Source organism: Notamacropus eugenii, chromosome 5 (assembly GCF_028372415.1).
Source record: "Notamacropus eugenii isolate mMacEug1 chromosome 5, mMacEug1.pri_v2, whole genome shotgun sequence".
In the NCBI taxonomy this organism is placed as follows: domain Eukaryota; kingdom Metazoa; phylum Chordata; class Mammalia; order Diprotodontia; family Macropodidae; genus Notamacropus; species Notamacropus eugenii.
Genome location: NC_092876.1, coordinates 429,104,114 through 429,125,280, shown reverse-complemented (window position 1 = coordinate 429,125,280; position 21,167 = coordinate 429,104,114). Strand labels below are relative to the sequence as shown.

Below are 21,167 nucleotides of genomic sequence, written 5' to 3'. Positions count from 1 at the left end.
ATTTAAAATTTAGATAAGCAATAAAAGTATCTGCGATGAGAGTTTTTTTCCCCCATCATACCAATCTTGGAAAGGAAAATGAGGATTTAAATGTTGAGAAGGAAAGAAAGGAGCAGGGTTGACATGAATATATCAGGACAGAAACATGGAATGTTCCACCAGAACGTAGCTCCCTTGGGATGTGCTTTGGGTAAAGCATGTGTCCATGTTTCAGCCAACACACCATTTAAATCCGAAGCCCTAGAGATTCCAACAATTGACTGGGACTAGAGCGAGTTATATTTTTTGCTGATTCCTGAACTTTGAATGATCTCCCCCTCTGACAAACCAAAGATGTTTGTGCTAAAAAATGAAATAATATGAAAGATGGGCAGGTGAATCTCAGCCTCCCACCTTGCCCCCCTGCTTCACCTCCTCTGACAGCTGCTCTTTAGAGTACACGCTGAGTACCTTGCTGCCTGTCAATGACGCCCACTGTGCTGGCATCTCGGATGAACAGATGCCCATTGTCAAAAATGCCAAACGTGCCAGCATCAATGCGGGTGAAGTAAAAGAAATAGTTCAAGTCATTGTTCCTCAGGGAATCCATGATGCCAAGGAGCTGGTATGCCAAGTCAGCTGCCTGGTCTGCAGGTGAGCTATAGAACTGCTCCAAGGGCTGCGTGCTGGTGCTGACCAGGAATCGGCCACAGGAGCCTAGGTATCTGGGCAAGGGCCACCCCTCTGCTCCTGGGAAAATCTAGAATAGAAGAAAGAGAAAAAAGATAATTTAAAATAATGACCATTTCTATCTTTCTGTTTCTTTCTTTCCCCTCTTTCCTTACCTCTCTTTGCATAATGACAAATGAAGATTGACTTTAAAAACTGCCCTGCCCTTCAAATCTGTCAGCAAAATCCCCTGAAACCAATGACAGTGATGCTATGTCCGCTAATGGGATATTTAAGTAAAATGAGGCAGGTCAGTGTACACTACTCCCTTCTTCCCCCACTCCTACTTGGTTTCATTATAATTACATTAATTAAACCTATTATTTGCCCGTAGCCTGGTTTCATCTAGGCCCTGGGCCAGTGATTTAACTAAATGTTCACAGATATATGAGGGGTACACACACAAACACACACACATACACACTTTTTTTAATCTCTGTGTGTATATATGTATATATACAGATATGTATATACATATATACATACGCAAAGATATATACACACTATATATTGTATATAGTACATGTGTTTATGTATATGTGTACATATATGTGTGTGTGTGTGTGTGTGTGTGTGTGTGTGTATCCAGAAATGGAACCACCTCTACAGAGTAGGAAAAGTAAATTGCCATGATGTTATATAATGAAACAAATTAATCAGGTCAATAAATCCTTTTGAGTCCCCACCCCCAATTTAGTAAAAAGAAAATGTTTTTGGGCCTGGATTTGAAAGCATGTTCTATTTATTACCTGGGTGACCTCGGACAAGGTCCTTCCTAACTCTAAGTCTCTGATTCTTTAAGGCATTAGATTAGTTCTTCTGCCAGGCTTGGAACAATGGGGCAGTTTAATGTTTCAGAATGTAAAATAATTAGAAATTGGATCTCCTATTTTCACTGTTACTGGTGACCAGTAATTCTTGCCTCACCCCACAAAACTCTGAGTCATGCAAACCAGGTCCAATCTTGAAGGCCTCGCTAAAAAAAAGGTCATTTTCTCCTTTTGACCTTTTATACATCCTCCCAGAGTTTACTTTGAGAAAATGTCCAAATAGTATGTCTGTTTCCCCAAATGTGGATAACAGATAAAAGCTCAAATTAATAAAAGCCTAGGGGTAGAAGTGTTTCTTATCACCCACCCAACCCAAACAGCAACATAAAAGTAACTTAAAAGATTCACAATAGTTCCCCTTGGAAGGAACTTGCTGCTGTTAGGGTTGCCACCAGGGTAACCCCTTGATATTCTCCCAGATCTCTTATTCTCCCACAGGATCTTTCATAGTCCTTCCTTGTCATTGGAATCTCCCCAGAAAACAAGAACACTTTGGGGACGCCAAACAAGCCAAACCCCAGACAGTCATAACCTGGTCCTGTTTCACATTTCCACTTTTCATACCCTTCAATCCCTTGTTTCCATCTCTTCAGTACACTCTTACTGGTCTCCTTATTGTTCCTCCAAAAAGACACTCCATATCCTGACTTCAGGCGTTTTCTCTGGCTTTCCCCTATGCCTGGGATCTCACATTCTCACCTTTGGACTTCCCTAAAGTCCCATCTAAAATCCCACCTTCTACAGGAAACCTTTCCTGATCCTTCTGAATTCCCTCTGTTGGTCATTAACAAGTTACCCTGAATCTAGCTGGATTGTATATAGTTGTCTGCTGAGGGGTGTTGTCTGCTGGGGACTGTTGTCTCCCCCATTAGACTGTGAACTCCTTAAGAGATGGAAAGCTAGTTGACTGACTATGGTACTTGCACTTCTTGAGAAGGGAAGTACTTTTTTCAAAATGGTGGATGGCAATTTCCTTTCACATGGGACTTATACTGTCCAAATAATTTTCTTTAATAATGAGGATAGTTGGGTGGGGGGGATGGTGTTGGCAAAGTCAAGTGCTTAATCCCTTAGGATATGATGTACTTTTTCATCTTCTGAGATTACTTGGGTGGGTGGGCTTCTTCTTTCTCCAAAAAGGATGCCACTCAGGAACTCTTTTTTTTTCAGGTCAGATATCTGAACTCTTGAAGTCAGTCTGTCAAAAAACATTGTGTGCCAGGCACTGGGCTGAATATTGGAAATGCAAAGAAAGGCAAAAGACAATCCCTTTTCTCAAGGAGCTCGAAGTCTAATGCGGGAGATAACATGCAAACAACTATGCACAAACAAGTGATATGCAAGATAAACTGTAGATAATCCTTAGCATGAAGATGCTAGCAATATAGGAAAAGGCTTCTCTCAAGAAGATGAGATTTTACCTGGAATTTGAAGGAAGCCAGGAGGCAGAGATGAGGAGGAAGAATATTGCATATTTGGGGAACAGCCACTGAAAATATCTGGATTCTGGAGATGGAGTAAACCAGTGTCACTGATGGAAAGTAAGGTGGGAGAAGACTGGAAAGGTAAGGCAGGGCCAGATTATGAAGGACTTTGGATGCTTAACAGAAGATTTTCTATTTGATCTCAGAGAGAGAGAGTCACGGGAGTTTATTGACTCTGTGATCAGTCTAATTATTTAGATAGATTCCTTTGACATTTCAGTGGAAGGTGGTCTGAGTTGGGGAGAGACTGAAGACAGAGAGACCAACCAGCATACTGTTGCAACAGTTCAGGTGGGAGGGGTGGTGGCAATGTCAGAGGAAAGAAGAAGGCTTTTTTGAGAGACTCTGTGATGATAAAATAAGCAGGATTTTGCATGATGGGATATAAGAGGTGAGAGTGAGGAGTCAAGAATGATATGCAGGTTGTGAGCCTGTGAGAATGGTGACTGCCTTGAGAGTAAAAGAGAAATTCAGAAGCAAGAGAAAAGATAAAGTTCAGTTTTGGACATGTTGAGCTTAAGAGATGTATGGGCTATTGGAGATGCAAGTCTGGAGGTTAGGAGATAGGTTAGGGCTAGATCTGAGAATGACCAGCAAAAGAAATGATCATTAAATCCACGGGAGTTGATGAGATCCACAAGTGAAGAAGTATAAAGGGAGGAGAGAAGAGGGTCCAGAACAAAGCCCTGGATGGTACCCAATGTTAGTGGACTTGATATGGATGAAAATCCAGGAAAGGAGACTTGAGGCGGTATAGTCACACAGGCAAGAAGACAGTGAGGATAAAGCAGAGTTGTAGAAACATAGAGAGGAGAATATCCAGAAGAAAAGGTTAACTAACAATGTTATAGCTCCAGAGAGATCAAAAATAAAAAGTGAAGGTTTGAAAAAGACCATTAGATTTGTCAGTGAAGAGATCATTGATAACTTTAGTAAGGGCAGTTTCAGTTGAATGAGGAGGTTGGAAGCCAGACGAAGCATTGATTAGAGCCTGCCTTCTCAAAGGGTTCAGCTTACTTAAGACAACCCCCAATGCTAGTGCTATCCAGGAATCCTTTCTTCTTTGGCTGGACTCCAGGATCTTCCTATCTTGGAATTCAAAATATCTCTTCCTCTTTATAGGAGTTTGAGGTGTTAGGAGTATTGTCCATCAACTCCACACTCCTCCTGTGTAAGCAAACATATGTCTGCTTCTTCTATGTGTTTTTTTAGGAATTCAATAATTGCCCGAGCTGTTGCCATTTCTTGGTCTAGAATGTCCATTCTCAAGAACATTCCTCTCAAGCCACATGGGCAAGCATATGTCTACCTCCACCATGTAATTCTGTCACAAGTCACTATCAACTACCCTGGGATAGATGGAGAAATCCCTTCCTCCATTCTGTAGATATGTGAAAGGCAAAAATGAAAGCATCTTTCCCCACCCCTCCAATAATATTTTATTTTTTCCAATTACATGAGAGATAGATTTCAAAATTCACTTTTAAAAGATTTTGAGTTCCAAATTTTTTTCTCCTTTCCTCCATATTTCCCATTCCCCAAGATGACAAGCAATCTGATATAGGATATACATGTACAATTATATTAAACATATTTCCACATTAGTCATGTTCTGAAAGAAGAATCAGAACAAAAGGGGAAAACTTGGAGGAAAAAAAAGAGAGAAAGTAGATCTTGATCTGCCTTCAGACTCCATAGTTCTTTTTCTGCGTGTGGAGAGCATTTTCCATCATGAGTCTTTTAGAACTTAGATCACACATGCTGAGGAGAGCTAAGTCTATCAGAGTTGATCGTTGCAGTGTTGTTACCGCATCCAATATTCTTCTGGTACTGTTCACTTCACTCAGCATCAGTTCATGTGAGTCTTTCCAGGTTTTTCTGAAATCATCCTGCTTGTCATTTCTTGTAGCACAATAACATTCCATCACAATCATATACCACAGCTTGCTCAGTCTTTCTCCAGTTGATGGGTATCTCTTCTATTTCCAATTCTTAGCCACCACAAAAGAAACAGCTGTAAATATTTTTGTACAAATAGGTCCTTTCCCCTTTTTTGCATGTCTTTGGGATACAGACCTAGCAGTGGTATTGCTGGATCAAAGTATATGCACAGTTTTATAGCCTTTTGGGCATAGTTCCAAATTGTTCTCCAGAATCATTGGATTATTTCCCAATCCACCAACAATGCAATAGGGTCCCAGTTTTCTCCACATATTTCCCAACATTTGTCATTTTACTTTTTTGTCATGTTAGCCAATCTGATAGGTATGAGGTGGTACCTCAGAGTTGTTTTCATTTGCATTTCTCTAATCAACAGTGATTTAGAGCATTTTTTTTATATGACTATAGGTTAGCTTCGATTTCTTTATCTGAAACCTGCCTGTTCATATCTTTTGGTCATCTATCAATCCCCAGTGATGGGTACCAAGAATTCTAGCAATATCCATAAGGCAGTTTGTAGGCACCTTCCAAAAAACTTTAGTGAGGACCCAGAACTCCCATCGGTGACAGGTCTGGAATTTATATTTACCCTTAAATTGTACAAATTCAATAAAGTTTTACAAAGTTTCTATAGGCTCATATCTGCCTAGGTACTCATGAGGGCCTGTTGCAACCCCCAAATTACTGGAGAAAATAATTTTTAACAAAACAAACAACTGAGAAAAGGAAAAGGCAAAATAGGTAATGGAAAAAGAAAAAATACTCTTTCATTTCCTAGAGAGGAAAGCACCTGGATGAACTCCAAAGATGTATTTATACAGTGTAATCTCTATGAATCTCTTCTGAGTTGTCCTGACCTAATACAGTAGGACAGCCCATCCAAGCTTTCTTAAAAAACAAATAAATAAAACCATCCTAGATGAGCTAGGCTAACTTTTCCTTTGTTGGGTTGAGTAGGCTGGTTTAAAAAAAAAAATCAAACATCATGATCATCATAGATATGTAGGATTCCCCCCCCAAAAAATTCAACACTTAAGGTTAATTGGAAGTCAAGCTTCACATTCTGGATGAGGTCACAAGATATAGCCCAAGACTAGGGGTTCACACTGCCTGCTTCCTATCCTGGGTGCTGACCCAAGGCAGACACATTTCTTTTTGGCTCATTATTCCCCATCTGGAGTTTACTTTAGGAAAATCTCCAAATAAAGTTTGTCCTTATACTTCCACAGATGTGGGTAAAAGGGGTCCTCAGCTTCCATACATAGCCCCCTGTTTTGGGAGGCTCAAATTTCCAGTGTGTACAACAGCAGATGTTTTGGGGAAAACTCTAGAGGCCTTGCATTTATATCCATAACCATGATTGCTTTGTCAATATTTCTAGGAAGGAGAAAGAAGACAGAGGACAGAGAAACCCAGAATTCAAAGGCTAGACAATATTTAATCTTGAGATGGAGGTGTGGGCTGTACCACTAACCCTAACATTTCCCCAGTGCCTGCAACAGAGGACTTGGGATACTCTGTGACTACAGTCATATGGTAGCGAAAACTATATACAATATGGTGAGGTAACCATTCATAGACACTACTGGATAACATCACCATCTCTGAATTGAGGGGAAAGTACTGATTTTTTGGCTTCCTTCTGTATTCCAATAGGAACTCCCCTGCTGCTCTTTTTCAGAAAGCTCCATATGTTTCAATGTCTGAGCTGATCAGTAGAGGGTCTAAGGTGTCAGAGAGATAATTAGTCCTCCTCAAGAGCTAGGCCTGGTGGCTGAGCCTGTGCCCACTATTTCTCACTGTGTTCTGAGCATTCTGAACCAGCCTAGAATAAAAAGAGAAAGGTAAACAAAGGCCAGAGAAAGTGTTTATGATCAAACCCAAACTCACTTCTAGACAGAACAGGAGCCCAGTAACTAGAGTGAAAAGAGGGATACAGCAGAGGTATCGTGCTACATGAGCTTTCTAAGTTCTAATAACTTCTTAGAGTTATTAATTCGCAAGAGCTCTAAGATCTAATAATTTCTTTATTAGTTCATAAGAGTTCTAAGTTCTTATAATGTCTAAGAGGTATTAGTTCATAAGAGTTCTAAGTTCTAGTAATTTCTGAGTAATCGGTTTATAAGAATTCAAAGTTCTGATAACTATTAGCTCATAAGAGTTTTAATTAATTCTAAGAGTTATTAGTTTATAAGACTTCTAAGTTCTAATAACTTGTTTATTAGTTCATAAGATTTTTGTTCTAATAACATAGTTATTAGTTCAAAAGACTTCTAAGTTAAAATAACTCCTTTTTTTCTTCCCCTCCCCTAATTTATTAATTTATTTGTTTTCAGTTTTCAGCAATCACTTCCATAAGTTTTAAATTTTCTCCCCTTCCCTTTCCCCTTCCTTCCCAAGATGGCATGCAATCCTACGTGGGCTCTACACATATATTCACATCTAATAACTTCTAAGAGTTAGTAGATTATAAGAGTTCAAAGTTCTAGTAATGTTTAAGAGTTCCCTCTTAGAAGAATGGAGCTGGACCTGGGACTCTCAGCTCTCATCTTGGGACTCAGACAGCACCTTCCTATTCTGAAGGATCTCTGGTTCTCCACAGGGACCTTCACAGTCGTTCCTTTACTTCCTATACCAATATATGCTGCCAATGTTGCTGAAGAACCAGGAACCATGGTTTTATTAATGGAAATGACACTAACAAAGATACATTACCATCTGCTTGCAGCTGCAACCTCAGGACCAATAGGCATCTCAATGTAATGTGCACCTGAAAACTGCTGTGTGTATGTGTGTGTGTGTGTGTGTGTGTGTGTGTGTGTGTGTGTGTGTGTGTGTATATGTTGTGTTCTCCATTAGAACAGGAGCTCAGTGAAAGCAGGGACTGTATTAATTTTCTCTTTCTATCCACAGGGCTTACCACAGCACGTTGCATGTAGTAAGCACTCAGAAAAAGCTGGAGTCAGAAAGACCTGGGCTTAAATCTGACCTCAAACATTAGTTGTATGACCCTGGGCAAGTCACTTAATCTGTGCCTAACAGCACCTATGTCCTAGGGTTTTGTGAGGATCAAATAAAATAATGTTTGTAACCATTTAGCACAGTGCCTGGCACATAGTAGGTGCTGTATAAATGGTTATTACCCGCCATGTAACAAGTACTTTTTCAGTCATTCAAGTACTTGTAGTGCCACACTTTTTCTCCACAAGGCATGCACATGCTGGGACTATGGAACAAGAAACACCCTGACATTCTGGTGAGTTCTTTTTAACCTTCAGAGACCTTATGATGGAGGTAGTTAGGAGACGTAGTGGATAGCACCCTGGGTCTGGTGTCAGGAAGAGCTGAGTTCAGATCCAGTCTCAGAATCTTACTAGCTGCATGACCTCAGTATGTCACTTTAACTTCTGTCTACCTCAGTTTCCTCATAAATAAAATGGTAAATACTGCCCATAAAATAGGAATAATAATAATAGCACCTACCTCACAAGATTGTTGTGAGGATCATGTGCTTAGCCCAGTATCTGGAATATAGTAGGAACTTAATAAATGCTTCTTACTTTTCCCTCCCAGAGAGACTTTCATTGTTACGATATTACACTAAGGGCTTACACTGTTGCAGAAGAGAATGCTTTTCTTGGAGAGTTGCTGGATAGCAACACTCTTTCTCATTGCTGGATCTGCAACATGACAGGATGAAAGGTCCTAATCCCCCATCCATGAAACATCTTGAATCCTTTCTGCTTTTCTTGCTGCAGAGACCACATGGGTGAACCTTTTTTTTCTCCCGGAGAGTTAGTTGCTTGTCCAGAATGCTCTTTCTTTCTAGAAGATTGGTCAGACTCTCAAACACAGGGTTATCCATAATGCAATTCTCAAAGCTGGTACTGCTCAGAAGACCTCCCTTCCCTGCTTGGAAGATTAGATTCCAGCATCATGTTGCCAAAGAAATCAAAGCCTCCCCTCTTCCACCAGTAGGCTGTAAATCCATGAACTAGCTTCTTGCCCTTTGTGGCAAGCACATGTCTACCTCTTCTGTGTATTTTTCTCACAAATTACCATCAACTGCTCTTGGGTTGGGGGTGGGGATGAGAGGTAGGAGAAATCTCTTCCCCCAACCCATGGCACTGCAGAAAAAAAAAGCATAAGGCAAAAATTATAAAGGAGGAAAGCTGAACAAAATATAAAGGAAAAGGGCAAAAAGACAAACACGTCTGAGAGCAGCCTGCCTCTTTCTCTTTTGTGTTGCTATGGTTCAGTCATTTCAGTTGTGTCTGACTCTTTGTGACCCCATTTGGACTTTTTTTGGCAAAGATATTGAAGGAGTTTGTCATTTCCTTCTCCAGCTCATTTTATAGATGAGGAACTGAGGCAAACAGGGTGAAGTGACTTGCCCAGGGTCACACAGCTAGTGTCTGAGGCAAGCTTTGAACTCAGGAAGAGGAGTCTTCCTGCCCTTGGCTGTGGTACTGTGTCCACTGTGCCCTATAGCACCATGCTGACACCTTCTCTTTTATAGTTCCTCACAAAAGAGTAGTTTCTTTGACTACAGTTCCTCCTCTTACCATTGAATCATCTTGGGGGTAGCTTGAAACCCAATCAGAAGCTTTACCCAGCCCTTTCAAGGTATACATGGGTATATTCACTCTAGTGGAAGAATAATCATCAAATTGATGGGAGCAAACACCCTTGATTGGTGGCAGTCCCTTCCTCCAGCCCTAGGGAACAGGAAAGGACAAAAAGGTAAAACATCAGAAGAATTAAAAAATGCTCATCTGCTCTCATTTATAGGCAAACAAGCCGGACAACATCCTCTTGAGATCCAGACTGATCATTTCGAGGCAGTCCTTTTTACTAAAAATGAATCCAGAATTGTGCGTCTTCTCAGCAGGACATTCCTGGGCATGCCTATGTGCTTGAGGACATGTTTTCATGGCTCCAGACGAAGGATCATGCTCTATAAAGTCATCAAAGTGATTGACGAGCTCATCAAATTGATCAAGAGAATAAATTCTTCCCCCCTTATCCTATCATTTAAAATGCCCATAATGACTTCTCTTTTCTTTTACACCTGGTCTGTACGCTATTTTAAAATCCTACGCCACTGTGTGGTGTTTGGCAAGGCTGGTATCTACAAATGCCTGCTTTTTGTGTTTACATCTTGAATAGTTCATTCCTCTAGAAATTTTCCAGAGAGCACCAAGATTCCCAGATTCAGACTTCCAGGGCCTTTTCTAGTTGTAATTTTTAAATCTTAATGAAAAAATTGACTTTAAAAAAAATAAGTACACTGCTTGAGGAACTTCAGGGGAAAAAATTTAAGCCAACTAATGAAGTTGGTATTAAGAGTTTACTAGAACCGACTTACATAGACTCCAGAAAAGTTATCTAACTTTGCTAATATACTGTCATTTTGATTTATTAGTGAATGAATACTGTGTGAAAGATTATATTTTTTTCTCTTTCAGTTATATATGACTATCCTTTAAGTGAGAAGGGATAAAAATCAGAGTCGGTTGAACAAGAAAATGAGCAATTTGAGCAGAGATCTCTTCTTTTTCCTGTTAGAGTTAATTGGGGAATAAGGAGAGATCATGAAAATTATTATGGAAATAAAACTAAGTTAGAAAAAAGACTCTATTTTTGAGACTTGTGGAAAAGAGACCAAATTTATGGCCTTTCAGGAGAAAATACATGAATCAAATCAGGCATGAGTTTGTGAAATGAACTTAAAAACTATAACAGAAATAAAACCGAATTTATCTTGAATTTCATGGTGAAGTTTCTCTGAATTTACTAGGAATTGAAATTTAGCAACAACATTTATGTAGTGCCTTAAGGTTTGCAAAGTGCTTCACAAATTTATTTCATTATCTTCCCAACAACCTGAGAGATAGGTATGTTTTGTAGATGAGGAAACTAAGGTATAAGGTGCCCAGAGCCACCCAGCTAGTCTGAAGCTGTGTTAGAATGCGTGTCTTTCTGAATTCAGCACCCTTAAAATATTTTGACTAGCCATGTTCTTTTATTTTCTTTCTCATGGACACTGTGGAATACAGGAATTCCTCCAAACCCTGTATTGACTGTATTTCCTATGGGATTGAAGCACTTTGTGTGTGTACTTGGCTCCAGAATGGAAAGGATGTTTTATTGTTTTCCTTCTCTCAAAGCAAACTGTATCTGAGAAACTTTATTACTAATAGTTGGTTAAATTATCCCCTTTCCTCCAGTAGCTATTGCTTTTCATTTTTCTTCTCCAATTGAAAGCAAACATATTTTGGGACATCAATTCTTTATTTTATGGTGAGGAGGCGTTTCAATGGCTCATGGGAACAAGCCTAAATAAATGATTTAGTTGAATTCAATTTTTAGCAAATTGAAGGAATTATATACAAATTACATGTACAGAGGATTAGGTTTTAAAATAATGAAAGGGAGAGTAGCCTGAGCACTGGAATCTTTAAATATGAGGAAAAGCTCTTAAAAAATAATTAATTAGTCCAAATACCCAGAAAGTGCACTCATTTGCAAGAGTCAGAAACAATAAGAAAGGAAAGTAAAACCAGTATACAATTTAAAAATAGGAAACATTTTGGAAACAGAAATTTAAGGGTAAAAATTAAGAGTAGTAAAAAGGAAAGTGGAACATTATAGATAGACAGAAATGTGGTAACTTGCAATAGTCTAAATTAGAAGGTATGTGCAGGGGAAAAAACGATATTCAAAAGAAGGATGTCTCCTTGTTAGAAACTATTTGGAACAAGAGATTGTTTTAAAGAAGAAATTTATCTTCAGGGGTTTCACAAGATTTCTAATTAGCTTCAGACTTAATTTCAGAGATATTAGTATCCTGTTGTGGATTTGGAAAAGGAAGATGAATCATGCCTTAGAAGTAGGCAATTCAGGTTCATATTTATATGGAGTCTGGCAGATCTGTTGGGGACAACTATAATCTGTGGCATCGTGGATTTCGGTTGTGGATAGTAACTGATGGACAATGCCTTTGCAGTTGTAATGTTTAAGACTAGAAACTCTACCTTGGTTGTTAGAAGATCTGAATGAAATAAGTATAATGAAATATACTCTATGATAAACTGCCACGATGCTCCAACTTCCCATCTGATGGAAACAGAAGAACAGGACTTGAAGAGCTTTAGGTATTTTGTATGTTTGCATTGAAAAGCTTATGTCTAGATAATATATAAATTTATTGGATCCATGTCAACTTTTATTTGTAGTTAATATGAAACTTAAAAGTCCAAACCCGATTTTCTAATAACTACGTTCAAAAGACTGTAGATTGGATGAGGATACATGTCTATCAGTTCTATATAAGATGGTCTATAAATGCACATATGGACATTATGCTATGGTCTTCTGAACATGGTAATTAGAAAATTGGATTTCATCTTTAAAGTTTCATATTAGCTATGACTAGATGGCAAGTTGAATTTTTTTAACAATTGTGTTTGGATGTGCATATGTCTATATTTGTATACATACATACATACATATGTATATATATATATAGAGAGAGAGAGACAGAGAGAGACACACACACACAGAGAGAGAGAGAGAGAGACAGAGAGAGAGAGAGAGAGAGATACTCTTCATGACCCCATTTGGGGTTTTCTTGGCCAAGACGCTGGAGTGGTTTGCCATTTCCATCTCTAGTTCATTTTACAGATGCCAAACAATATTTTTAGTTATTCAGTCATTTTCAGTCATGTCCCACTCTTTGTGATCCCATTTGGGGTTTCTTGACCAAGATACTGGAAAGATTTGCCATTTCCTTGTCCAATTCATTTTATATCTGAGGAAACTGAGGCAAAAAGGGTTAAGTGACTTGCCCAGAGTCACACAGCTAATAAGTATCTGAGGCAAGATTTGAACTCAGATCTTTCTGACTCTAGGCCCAGAGCTCTATCTACTGTGACACCTAGCTGCATAGATATATACATACATACATACATACATACATATATATATATATATATATATATATATATATATATATATATATATACATATATGGATAGGTAGATATATCCAAATACATAAATTATATGTACACACATTTAATTTACACGTATGTGAATATATGTGTATATAACATACATGTGTGTATATACATTTATTTATTTGAAATGAGCTTGTTTATTCAAAACACCCAAAGGTATTTGAGTTATCTTCCTGTTCCTACCTTCCCACCAGATGGGAAGGTGGTGCTTCATAGCAATTTATGGAATAATTTGTTTGATATACAATTCATTCACATCCTCTAACAGCTTCTTTATCTAGGTGTAGAGAGTGCCACTTTAAGAATACAAAGATACAATGTAGTTCACAATAATTAGGAATATTTGGAAATAGGCTGGAGCACTTCATTTGCATAATGAATTTGTGAAATCTGAACCATAATGTTTGTCAAGTATTTTGTTATAACTCTAAACAAATCCCAATACCTGCTGATATTGATGGCAACTGTAAAGATAATTGCATCTTCTTTATCATAAACATTAGAACTGATGTGTGTGGTAATCTCTTGGATCTGTAAATATGACTTGTTTATCATTTGTTATCTCAGCTTGATCCTGGTAAAAGCGTTTATGTTGATAAATCAGCACTCCACCATCCAGGGGCAAAATGCCAATGTATGCCAACTGGAAAGTTCTAAATGGTGCAGCCATATTTAAAGTAGTTCCAGGTGGGATGTGGATCGCTAGGAAGGTTGGAGAGGCAGTCCTTGGAAGGTAGTGATAGGATCTTCTTAACTCATTTCCCCTAATTCTACTTCTTTCCTTTGAATGGAAGCTTTCCCACTTATCAGATCACAAATTTGGCTATTCTACTCCTTGAATAAATGTGGTTCTGAGTCATAAATCAGTTTCAAAAATATTTCTGACCTTTCTCCAAACAAAGTTGAGATAGTCTTATCCTTAAATACTTAAGAAAGGATAGTCTGTGACTTCTAGACTGAGATTTGATAGAAGCTTGGTTGTAACAGCCATAGCCTTCTCCTTCCCCTCTAATAATCAAATTAAAAATCAATAAATTCTGTGTGATTGTGCATACCTGATTCCATAGTGTTGGGGATACAGGCTGTACCTTTGTTTGTTGGTCTCTGTAAGGACTAGTCTGCTCTAAGTGGAGGTTGTGTAGTTCTTCCAAGACCAGTCCCTAGAAACTGAGAAATATACTTGGAGATGGGCAGAGAATCTTTTGCACCATTGGCATTTATGCCACATGGCTGTGCCCCAAGGCCTTATTCCCATACCTTGCTCACAAGCACCAAGCCTCAACATACGTAAACAAAACTGCTGCTGCTGTCTGCCCTTTGTTCTCAAAGAGGACCATGACATCAGGGAGGTGATGCCATGACATACAAGTGAACTGGATTTAAGGGAGGCAGGGCTGTGCAGTCACCATCCTTACTTTCTCCTCCGGAGCCATCTGGGTCCAGTAGCCAGATATAGATCAGGACAACAAGAGATGGCCCTGAATGCAGTGGGAGACCTTGGCCTTTTCAAGCGAAGGTCTTTAACAAATCTCAGTTGGTCTGAGGCAACTCCTATTCAGTGATTAAAACTTAACGTAAACTAAACAGGAGTGAGGAGAAAGGCAAGGGATACAGGGATGGAGAAGGGGTTGAAAGCATGGGAATGATTGAAATAGAAAAAAAGTTGCCTTCAAATATTTCCTTTGTTGTCAAATAAAGCTGCATGAGCATTTGGATTCAGAAATCCATAATGTGGGCAGCTAAGTGGTTCAGTGAATGAAGCACTGAGCCTGGAGTCAGGAAGATGTAAGTTCAAATCTGGTCTCAGAAATTTATTAGCTTGAGTGATCCTGGGCAAGTCACTTAACCCCGTTTGCCTCAGTTTACTCATCTGTAAAATGAGCTGGAAAAGGAAATGGCAAACCTCTCCAGTATATTTGCCAAAAAAAACCAAACCAAACCCAAATGAAGTCATGAAGAGTCAGACATGACTGAAAATGACTGAACAACTGAAAACAATTATTGGCAGGCACTCTTACAGAGGAAGGAAAATAATCTCTAGTCTGAGGCATCCTGTGTAATGGATAAATCACTAGAAGCAGTATTTCATGTTCAGTTCTACAATAAATTTGCTGTGTGACCTTTGTTAAGTCCCCCTACCTTTCTGGCTATCAATTTCCTTGTGTTTCAAATAAGTAGGGTGAACTGGGCAATCTCTAAAGGTCCTTCTAGTTTCAACAGTTTATAGTTCTCAGCTCTTGTTTCACCATAGTTCTCAAGTAATAAGACAGCTTTTTTGACATCTTTAACAATGATTCCTGTGATAGTGATAGGGATGGTGATTCATTAGGGCTAATCAAGAATGTAATGAGAAATAGACAGAGGTGGAGTGAGGTATGATGGTCTGAAGCAAAGTACTCTCCATAGATTAAGTGTGTGGTGTAGGCGTGGGATTTCTAATATAGGTTACTCTTTGGGGCAAATGTATCTAAACTGGTAACCTTAAGATAGCTTTGGAGGTCAATGGAAAGGGATTTCTATATTGTTATTCCTGGACCTCCACACTTGTCCTATAGACATGACTTTGAATTTGAATTCTGGCAAGATCAACTGTGAACATTTCCAGCCTTGTACTTTCTGGAGTCATGTGGCTTAAGGACTGCTTTTCACAGACTACAGCCTTTTCTTTTTTCTTTTCTTTTCTTTTCTTTTTTTTCTCTCTTCCTTTCTTTTCTTTTTTTTTATCACTTATCTAAAGTGCAAGTTGAAAATTTCGGCTTAAAACAGTATACCATCTCTTCCTTTCTAGCCATGGACTCCTCTGGGTTTTGTACCGCCTACACTATCATATTCGGTTCTCAAGTATGGAAATGAATATTTCCCCAAATGGACCAAGACTTCACTACGTTGAGGGTCAGCATCCATGATGAAAGTCTGAGAAGCAAAGAAGCAGTCTTTCTAGGGCAGACCACAAGGGGTTACAGATTTAGAGCTGATAGACTTTTGGAGCTATCTATTCCAACGACCTCATTTTATAGATGATGAACATAGGACCATGAATTGAAGTGATTTGTCCAAAGTCACGCAGGAAGTAAGTGGCAGAGCTGAGATTTGAACCAAATATTTTGACTTTAAATCCAGAATTTTTTCCACGGTACCATGCCGTTTCTTTTCTTCGTGTTTACACAATTACTGAAAAATGTGGAGAATACAAGATCCTGGTATGTTTGTGAATTGTTCTTCAGTCTTTTCAGTTGTATCTGACTCTTTGTGATGTCATTTGGGGTTGTCTTAGCAAAGATACTGGAGTGGTTTGCCATTTTCTTCTCCAGCTATTTTACAGATAAAGAAACTGAGGCAAACAGGGTTAAGTGACTTACATAGGGTCACATAGCTAGTGTCTGAGGCCAGATTTAAACTCAGGAAAATGAGTCTTCCTGACTTCAGGCCTGGCACTCTATTCATTATACCACCTAGTTGCCTTTGTTTGTTGGAAAGAGAAAGGAAGAAAGAAAGGAAGGAAGGAAGGAAGGAAGGAAGGAAGGAAGGAAGGAAGGAAGGAAGGAAGGAAGGAAGGAAGGAAGGAAGGAAGGAAGGAGAAAAAAGAAAAACATTTGAGATGACAAAGAAAAATACAACTTACAAAGGTTTTCTTCCAGGCATTTGTTAAGAATGCACAAGATTTCTTGATTTGTGCAACTAGGAGATCTGTTCAGTGATATGCCAATTGTTAAATTTTATTGTGAGCATTTATGTAGTATCTTGGAAAATTTCAAACACTACAGAATTGAGGCTTGATTTATCATTTTGTTGATTGCCTAGATTTAATATTAGTTGAACTGAGTTCTTTACCCCATAAAATATAAGCATTTTGGGCCTTGCGGCTGCAGAAGAACTTACCTGTAACAAGATGGGATGGGCATTGATGGAAAGGGTATAGAGAAGACGCAGCTTGTCCCGGTCAGTAAAGTGATCCATGAAGACACTGCCAGCATCCGCCACTTCAGCATATCTCCGGACAATGCGGTCTAAGAGCCTCTGCGAGGGACATCGAAGCATTGGACTAGGTAGACCCTGTAAATGGAAACATCCATGGAGGTGATTGTGAGAGTTTTTTTCAACAAAGTCCAAATGGTTTTGATGATTTTTTCATCATATTTTACAGTATAGTTTGAGTTCTGGAAGTGTGATTTCATTTCCATTTTTTTCATTGTTTCCCATGATTTCCTAGACATTTTGTTCCTCCAGATCAATTTTGTTATTATTTTGTCTAGCTTTGTTTAGCATAGCCTCTATACATTAACTTTGGTTATATTGGCAAGACCGAGTCATGTCCACTGAATATTTCTGCAACTATTTGAGTTGTTTCTTACTTCTTCAAGGAGCTTTATTTTTATTGTATCTCTAAAAGTCTTTAATGTGCTTTGGTAGAATGACTCCCAAATATTTTATGCATTTATAGTTATTTTGAATCCTTTCCTATTATTGTTCATATATGTGCATGTGTGTACATATGTATGTGTGTATGTATATGTATATATCCATGTATGTGTGCAGTCCAGTCATTTTCAGTCATATCCAATTATGCATTACTCCATTTAGGGTTTTCTTGGCAGAGATGCTGGAGTGGTTTGCCATTTTCTTCTCCAGCTCATTTTACATATGAGGAAACTGAGGCAAATAGGGTTAAGTAACTTAGCCAAGATCACACAGCTGGTAAGTGTCTGAGGCCAGACTTGAACTCAGGAACGCTTCTGACTCTAGGACTGGTACTCTAGTCATTGTATCACTCAGTTGACACACACACACATATACACATACACACACAGACACATGTGTGTGTTTATATATACATATGCGCATATATGTGTGTGTGTCTGCATATATATACACACCCTATAACAATTCTATTTAATTTTTGTGATTTTATTTTGCAGCCTTCAACTTTACTGAAGCTATTAATTTTTCCATTACTGACTTTTTTTTTAGGATTTCCTAAACATTTTCATCTGTTTGCAGATCAATATCATAGCTGTAAAACACTCCCAAAATCTATGGATTTCTCTAAATTCTCTCTAGTGGCAGGATGGCCTTGTGGTTCATCTCAGAACAAGGAACATCTGCGTTTTGCACTCACACCTGACAATATCTGTATCACCTCAGGCCAGTTACTGAATCTCTTTGTGCTCTAGGCCATGGTGTCAAACTCAAAAAGGAAAGCATCCCCGGGGCCACATATTGACTTAGAAAACCACAAACTATCATTGTCTAGATGTGTTATCTTTTATTTATTGTGCCAAACATTTTCCAATTCCATTGTAACCCGGTTCTGGCTGCCCCAGGGAGTCAGTCATGCAGGTCCTCAGGCTGTATGTTTGACAATTGTCCCCTAGGTAGGTCCATTGCAGAGAAAGTTTTAAGGGGTTTCCTCACCTGGGAGACCCCTTGTACTAATGATATCATAGGTCCATTTCTAATGCTTCTTTTTTTGTAGGTAATTCTATATTTCTTTTAATATCCTGGTTTTGTTGACAAATACTTGGCATAGTAGATCCTGATCATTAGTTTTTGATTTCTTCTGAATTTGTTGTGATCTAATCTTTTAACTGATTTCTCTATTGGAATCATGTTGACTAAAGTTTTATCAATTTTTAAAAGTTTTTCAAAGAACCTATTTTTGGTTGTATCATTTCTGTAGGTCTTTTGGTTTTCCAATCCATTTTGCAACTTTATGGGTAAATTTAGCCCAAATCATTTAAGGTTTTAATCGTTATGTTTGCTTTGTTTTTGAGACAGGTAAGGCTGTGGACAGAGCCTGGAGTCAGGAAGACCTGAGTTCAAATCCAGCCTTAGACACTTGCTACTTGTATGACCCTGGGAAAGTCACTTAACCTTTGTTTGCCTCAGTTTCCTCAACTTCAAGAAAGGGATAATAACAGCATGAGGATCAGATGAGATCCAAGTGAGATAATTTGCAAGTTATATTTGTAAAACACTTAGCACAATGCCTGGCACATAATTGGTACTATAGAAATACTTATTCCCTTCCCTTTTTTTTCATCATATCTTATTCTTAGGAAAAAAAATGGTGTCATCTTACTGCTGCAGGGAACTCCTAATGAGGAACGTTGCCCAGTTCCCTCTGTGCAGACTGGCCATCGCTTCGTAATTTCTAGTTTTAGAGAGTTGCTTTTAGGCATTTGGAGGTGAGATGCTTTGCCAAGGATAACACCATCAGTGGTAGGGCTTAAACACAAGTCTGCTGATTCTGATAGCAGGCTTCAATGGATTGCACCATGTTGTCTCTATGGTTTTCCATTATCCTAAATTTTGCCTGTGAAACTTTAACTTTGTAAATGTAATTTGCACTTATGGTAGTGATGGCATTAGAGTGTATTAAACCTTCTGCAAGCAGCACGGTGATTCATCAATAATGCTAGGGGAGCTAAGTGGTGCGGTGGAAGAATATTGGGCTGGAGTCATAAAGACTGAGGTTAAATTTGGCCTCAGACACTTACTACCTGTGTGACCCTGAACAAGTCACTTAACTCTGCGTGCTTCAGTTTCCTTATCTGTAAAAGTGAACTGAAGAAGGAAATGGTAAGCCACTCCAAAATCTTTGCCAAGAAAACCCCAAATGGGGTCATAAAGAGTCAGAAATGACTGAAAACAACAGAAAAAGAATAAAACAAGATTTCGAGAGTGCTGAGTAGATGTTATATGGAGAATGTATAGGGTCATAAAAAATCAGACGTAACCGAAAAGTGACTGAACAACCACAGTAGAGTTGAACCTTTGATCCTTTGCAAGCCTATGACTTTTCCTATTTCAAATATTAACTCACTCATCTCTCTGTGTACATGTGCTGGTTTGGTGATCCATTGAACGCTGGGTTTCTTCTTTAAGAGTAATCTTAAAGATTAACTTCAAAGAATTTTTAAGTTGCATCTTCACTCATACACTAGATCCAATGGCTTCCCAGTGGTATCTAGCACATTCTTCAGATACATACTGAAGGCCTCATGGCAAATTCTACCTGACTGAAAATGAAGTTTATCATAGGTTGAAGCTTTTTTTTGAAATATGAGCACAAGATATCCAGAGCTTGTTTTGCTTGGAACAATCTGATCCCCATCTCCACATGCATACCCACATGCCGTATTCCCCTTTGTCTAGTCCAGACCCAGAACTCTGGATTCTACTTTTACTAATGTAAATTTTGTAATGCTTCCTTTGCTAAACTCTGCAAAAAGAGTGGTTCAGGAGTTTGTCTCTTCAGTTCCTCCCACCTTTTTGTATGACCTTTATCTGACACAGTCTGATTCCAAATATCGTCACTTCTTTTTCCTCCTCTTTCCTTTGTCTCTCTAGTATGTTTCTTTCTAATCTTCCCCTACAGCCTGTAGATGTTCTTTCTTTTCAAAAATCAATAAATCAACAGCCATTTATTAGGTGTAAAATAAAGTATTGAGGATATAAAGACAAAAGTGAAACCAATCTCACCTCTTACACAAATAATTCTAATAACTGAAGGAAACAATATACATATATAGGTATATACAAGTAAGGACAGGGATTGAATTTGTGATTTTATTTGTATAAGGGATTCCCACATGAGGAAACTCCTTCCACCAATGCAGGTTAGCACCTTCTCTGAAACTCATAGTTTTAGAGTCGCCTAAAGCAGTAGCTTCCAAATTATTATGTATTATGTATGCTATGTTGTATATTATGTATGTACATTATTGTGTATACTATTAGAATAAGGTTTTTCCCTTTACTATTTCCTCATTCAGAAATCAGTCCCTGTGGGTATTCAGCCAGCCTTTGAAGTGCAGGACTGATAATGAGATGAAATCTTGGGCAAAACTTACTCAACTAGGAAAACTGAGATCTGATCAACTGGTAAAGCAATTCTAGCCTAGGTGAATTAGTCAATTCCAGCTCCTTGTGTCTTAGTCAAGCAGGTCTGAGTGGAAGTGGATTCCCCCTTTTGTCTATATTGCTCTAGATTGGGGTGGTCTGGGAAGGAATAAGTGTCTGTGTCAAGGACTGAGTGGTCAGAATAAAGTCCCCTAGCTCCTCATTAAAATAAACTCACCTCTCATCATAGTATTTGTTCTTTCATTAATTGTTAACCAATCAGATTCAATTGCAGCTTGTTGGGAATACCCACTTTTCCAAGGGCATAAAAGCATTGAAGAA

At 38.6% G+C, this 21,167-nt stretch overlaps 1 protein-coding gene across 2 annotated transcripts in view; it reads right to left on the bottom strand.

Moving 5' to 3' along the window:
- The window catches only part of DIPK2B (divergent protein kinase domain 2B), a 73,982-nt gene that overhangs the window by 15,345 nt on the left and 37,470 nt on the right, over positions 1 to 21,167 (bottom strand). For both annotated transcript variants that reach the window (XR_011968207.1, XM_072615107.1), the window contains exons 3-4: positions 16,863 to 17,036; positions 451 to 739 (exon numbers count right to left, since the gene is read on the bottom strand). Coding sequence is in view for 1 of the 2 variants with exons in the window: in XM_072615107.1 (XP_072471208.1) it covers positions 451 to 739; positions 16,863 to 17,036 (463 nt within the window). In the remaining variant the exon portion in view is untranslated. The remainder of the gene's footprint in view (positions 1 to 450; positions 740 to 16,862; positions 17,037 to 21,167) is intronic.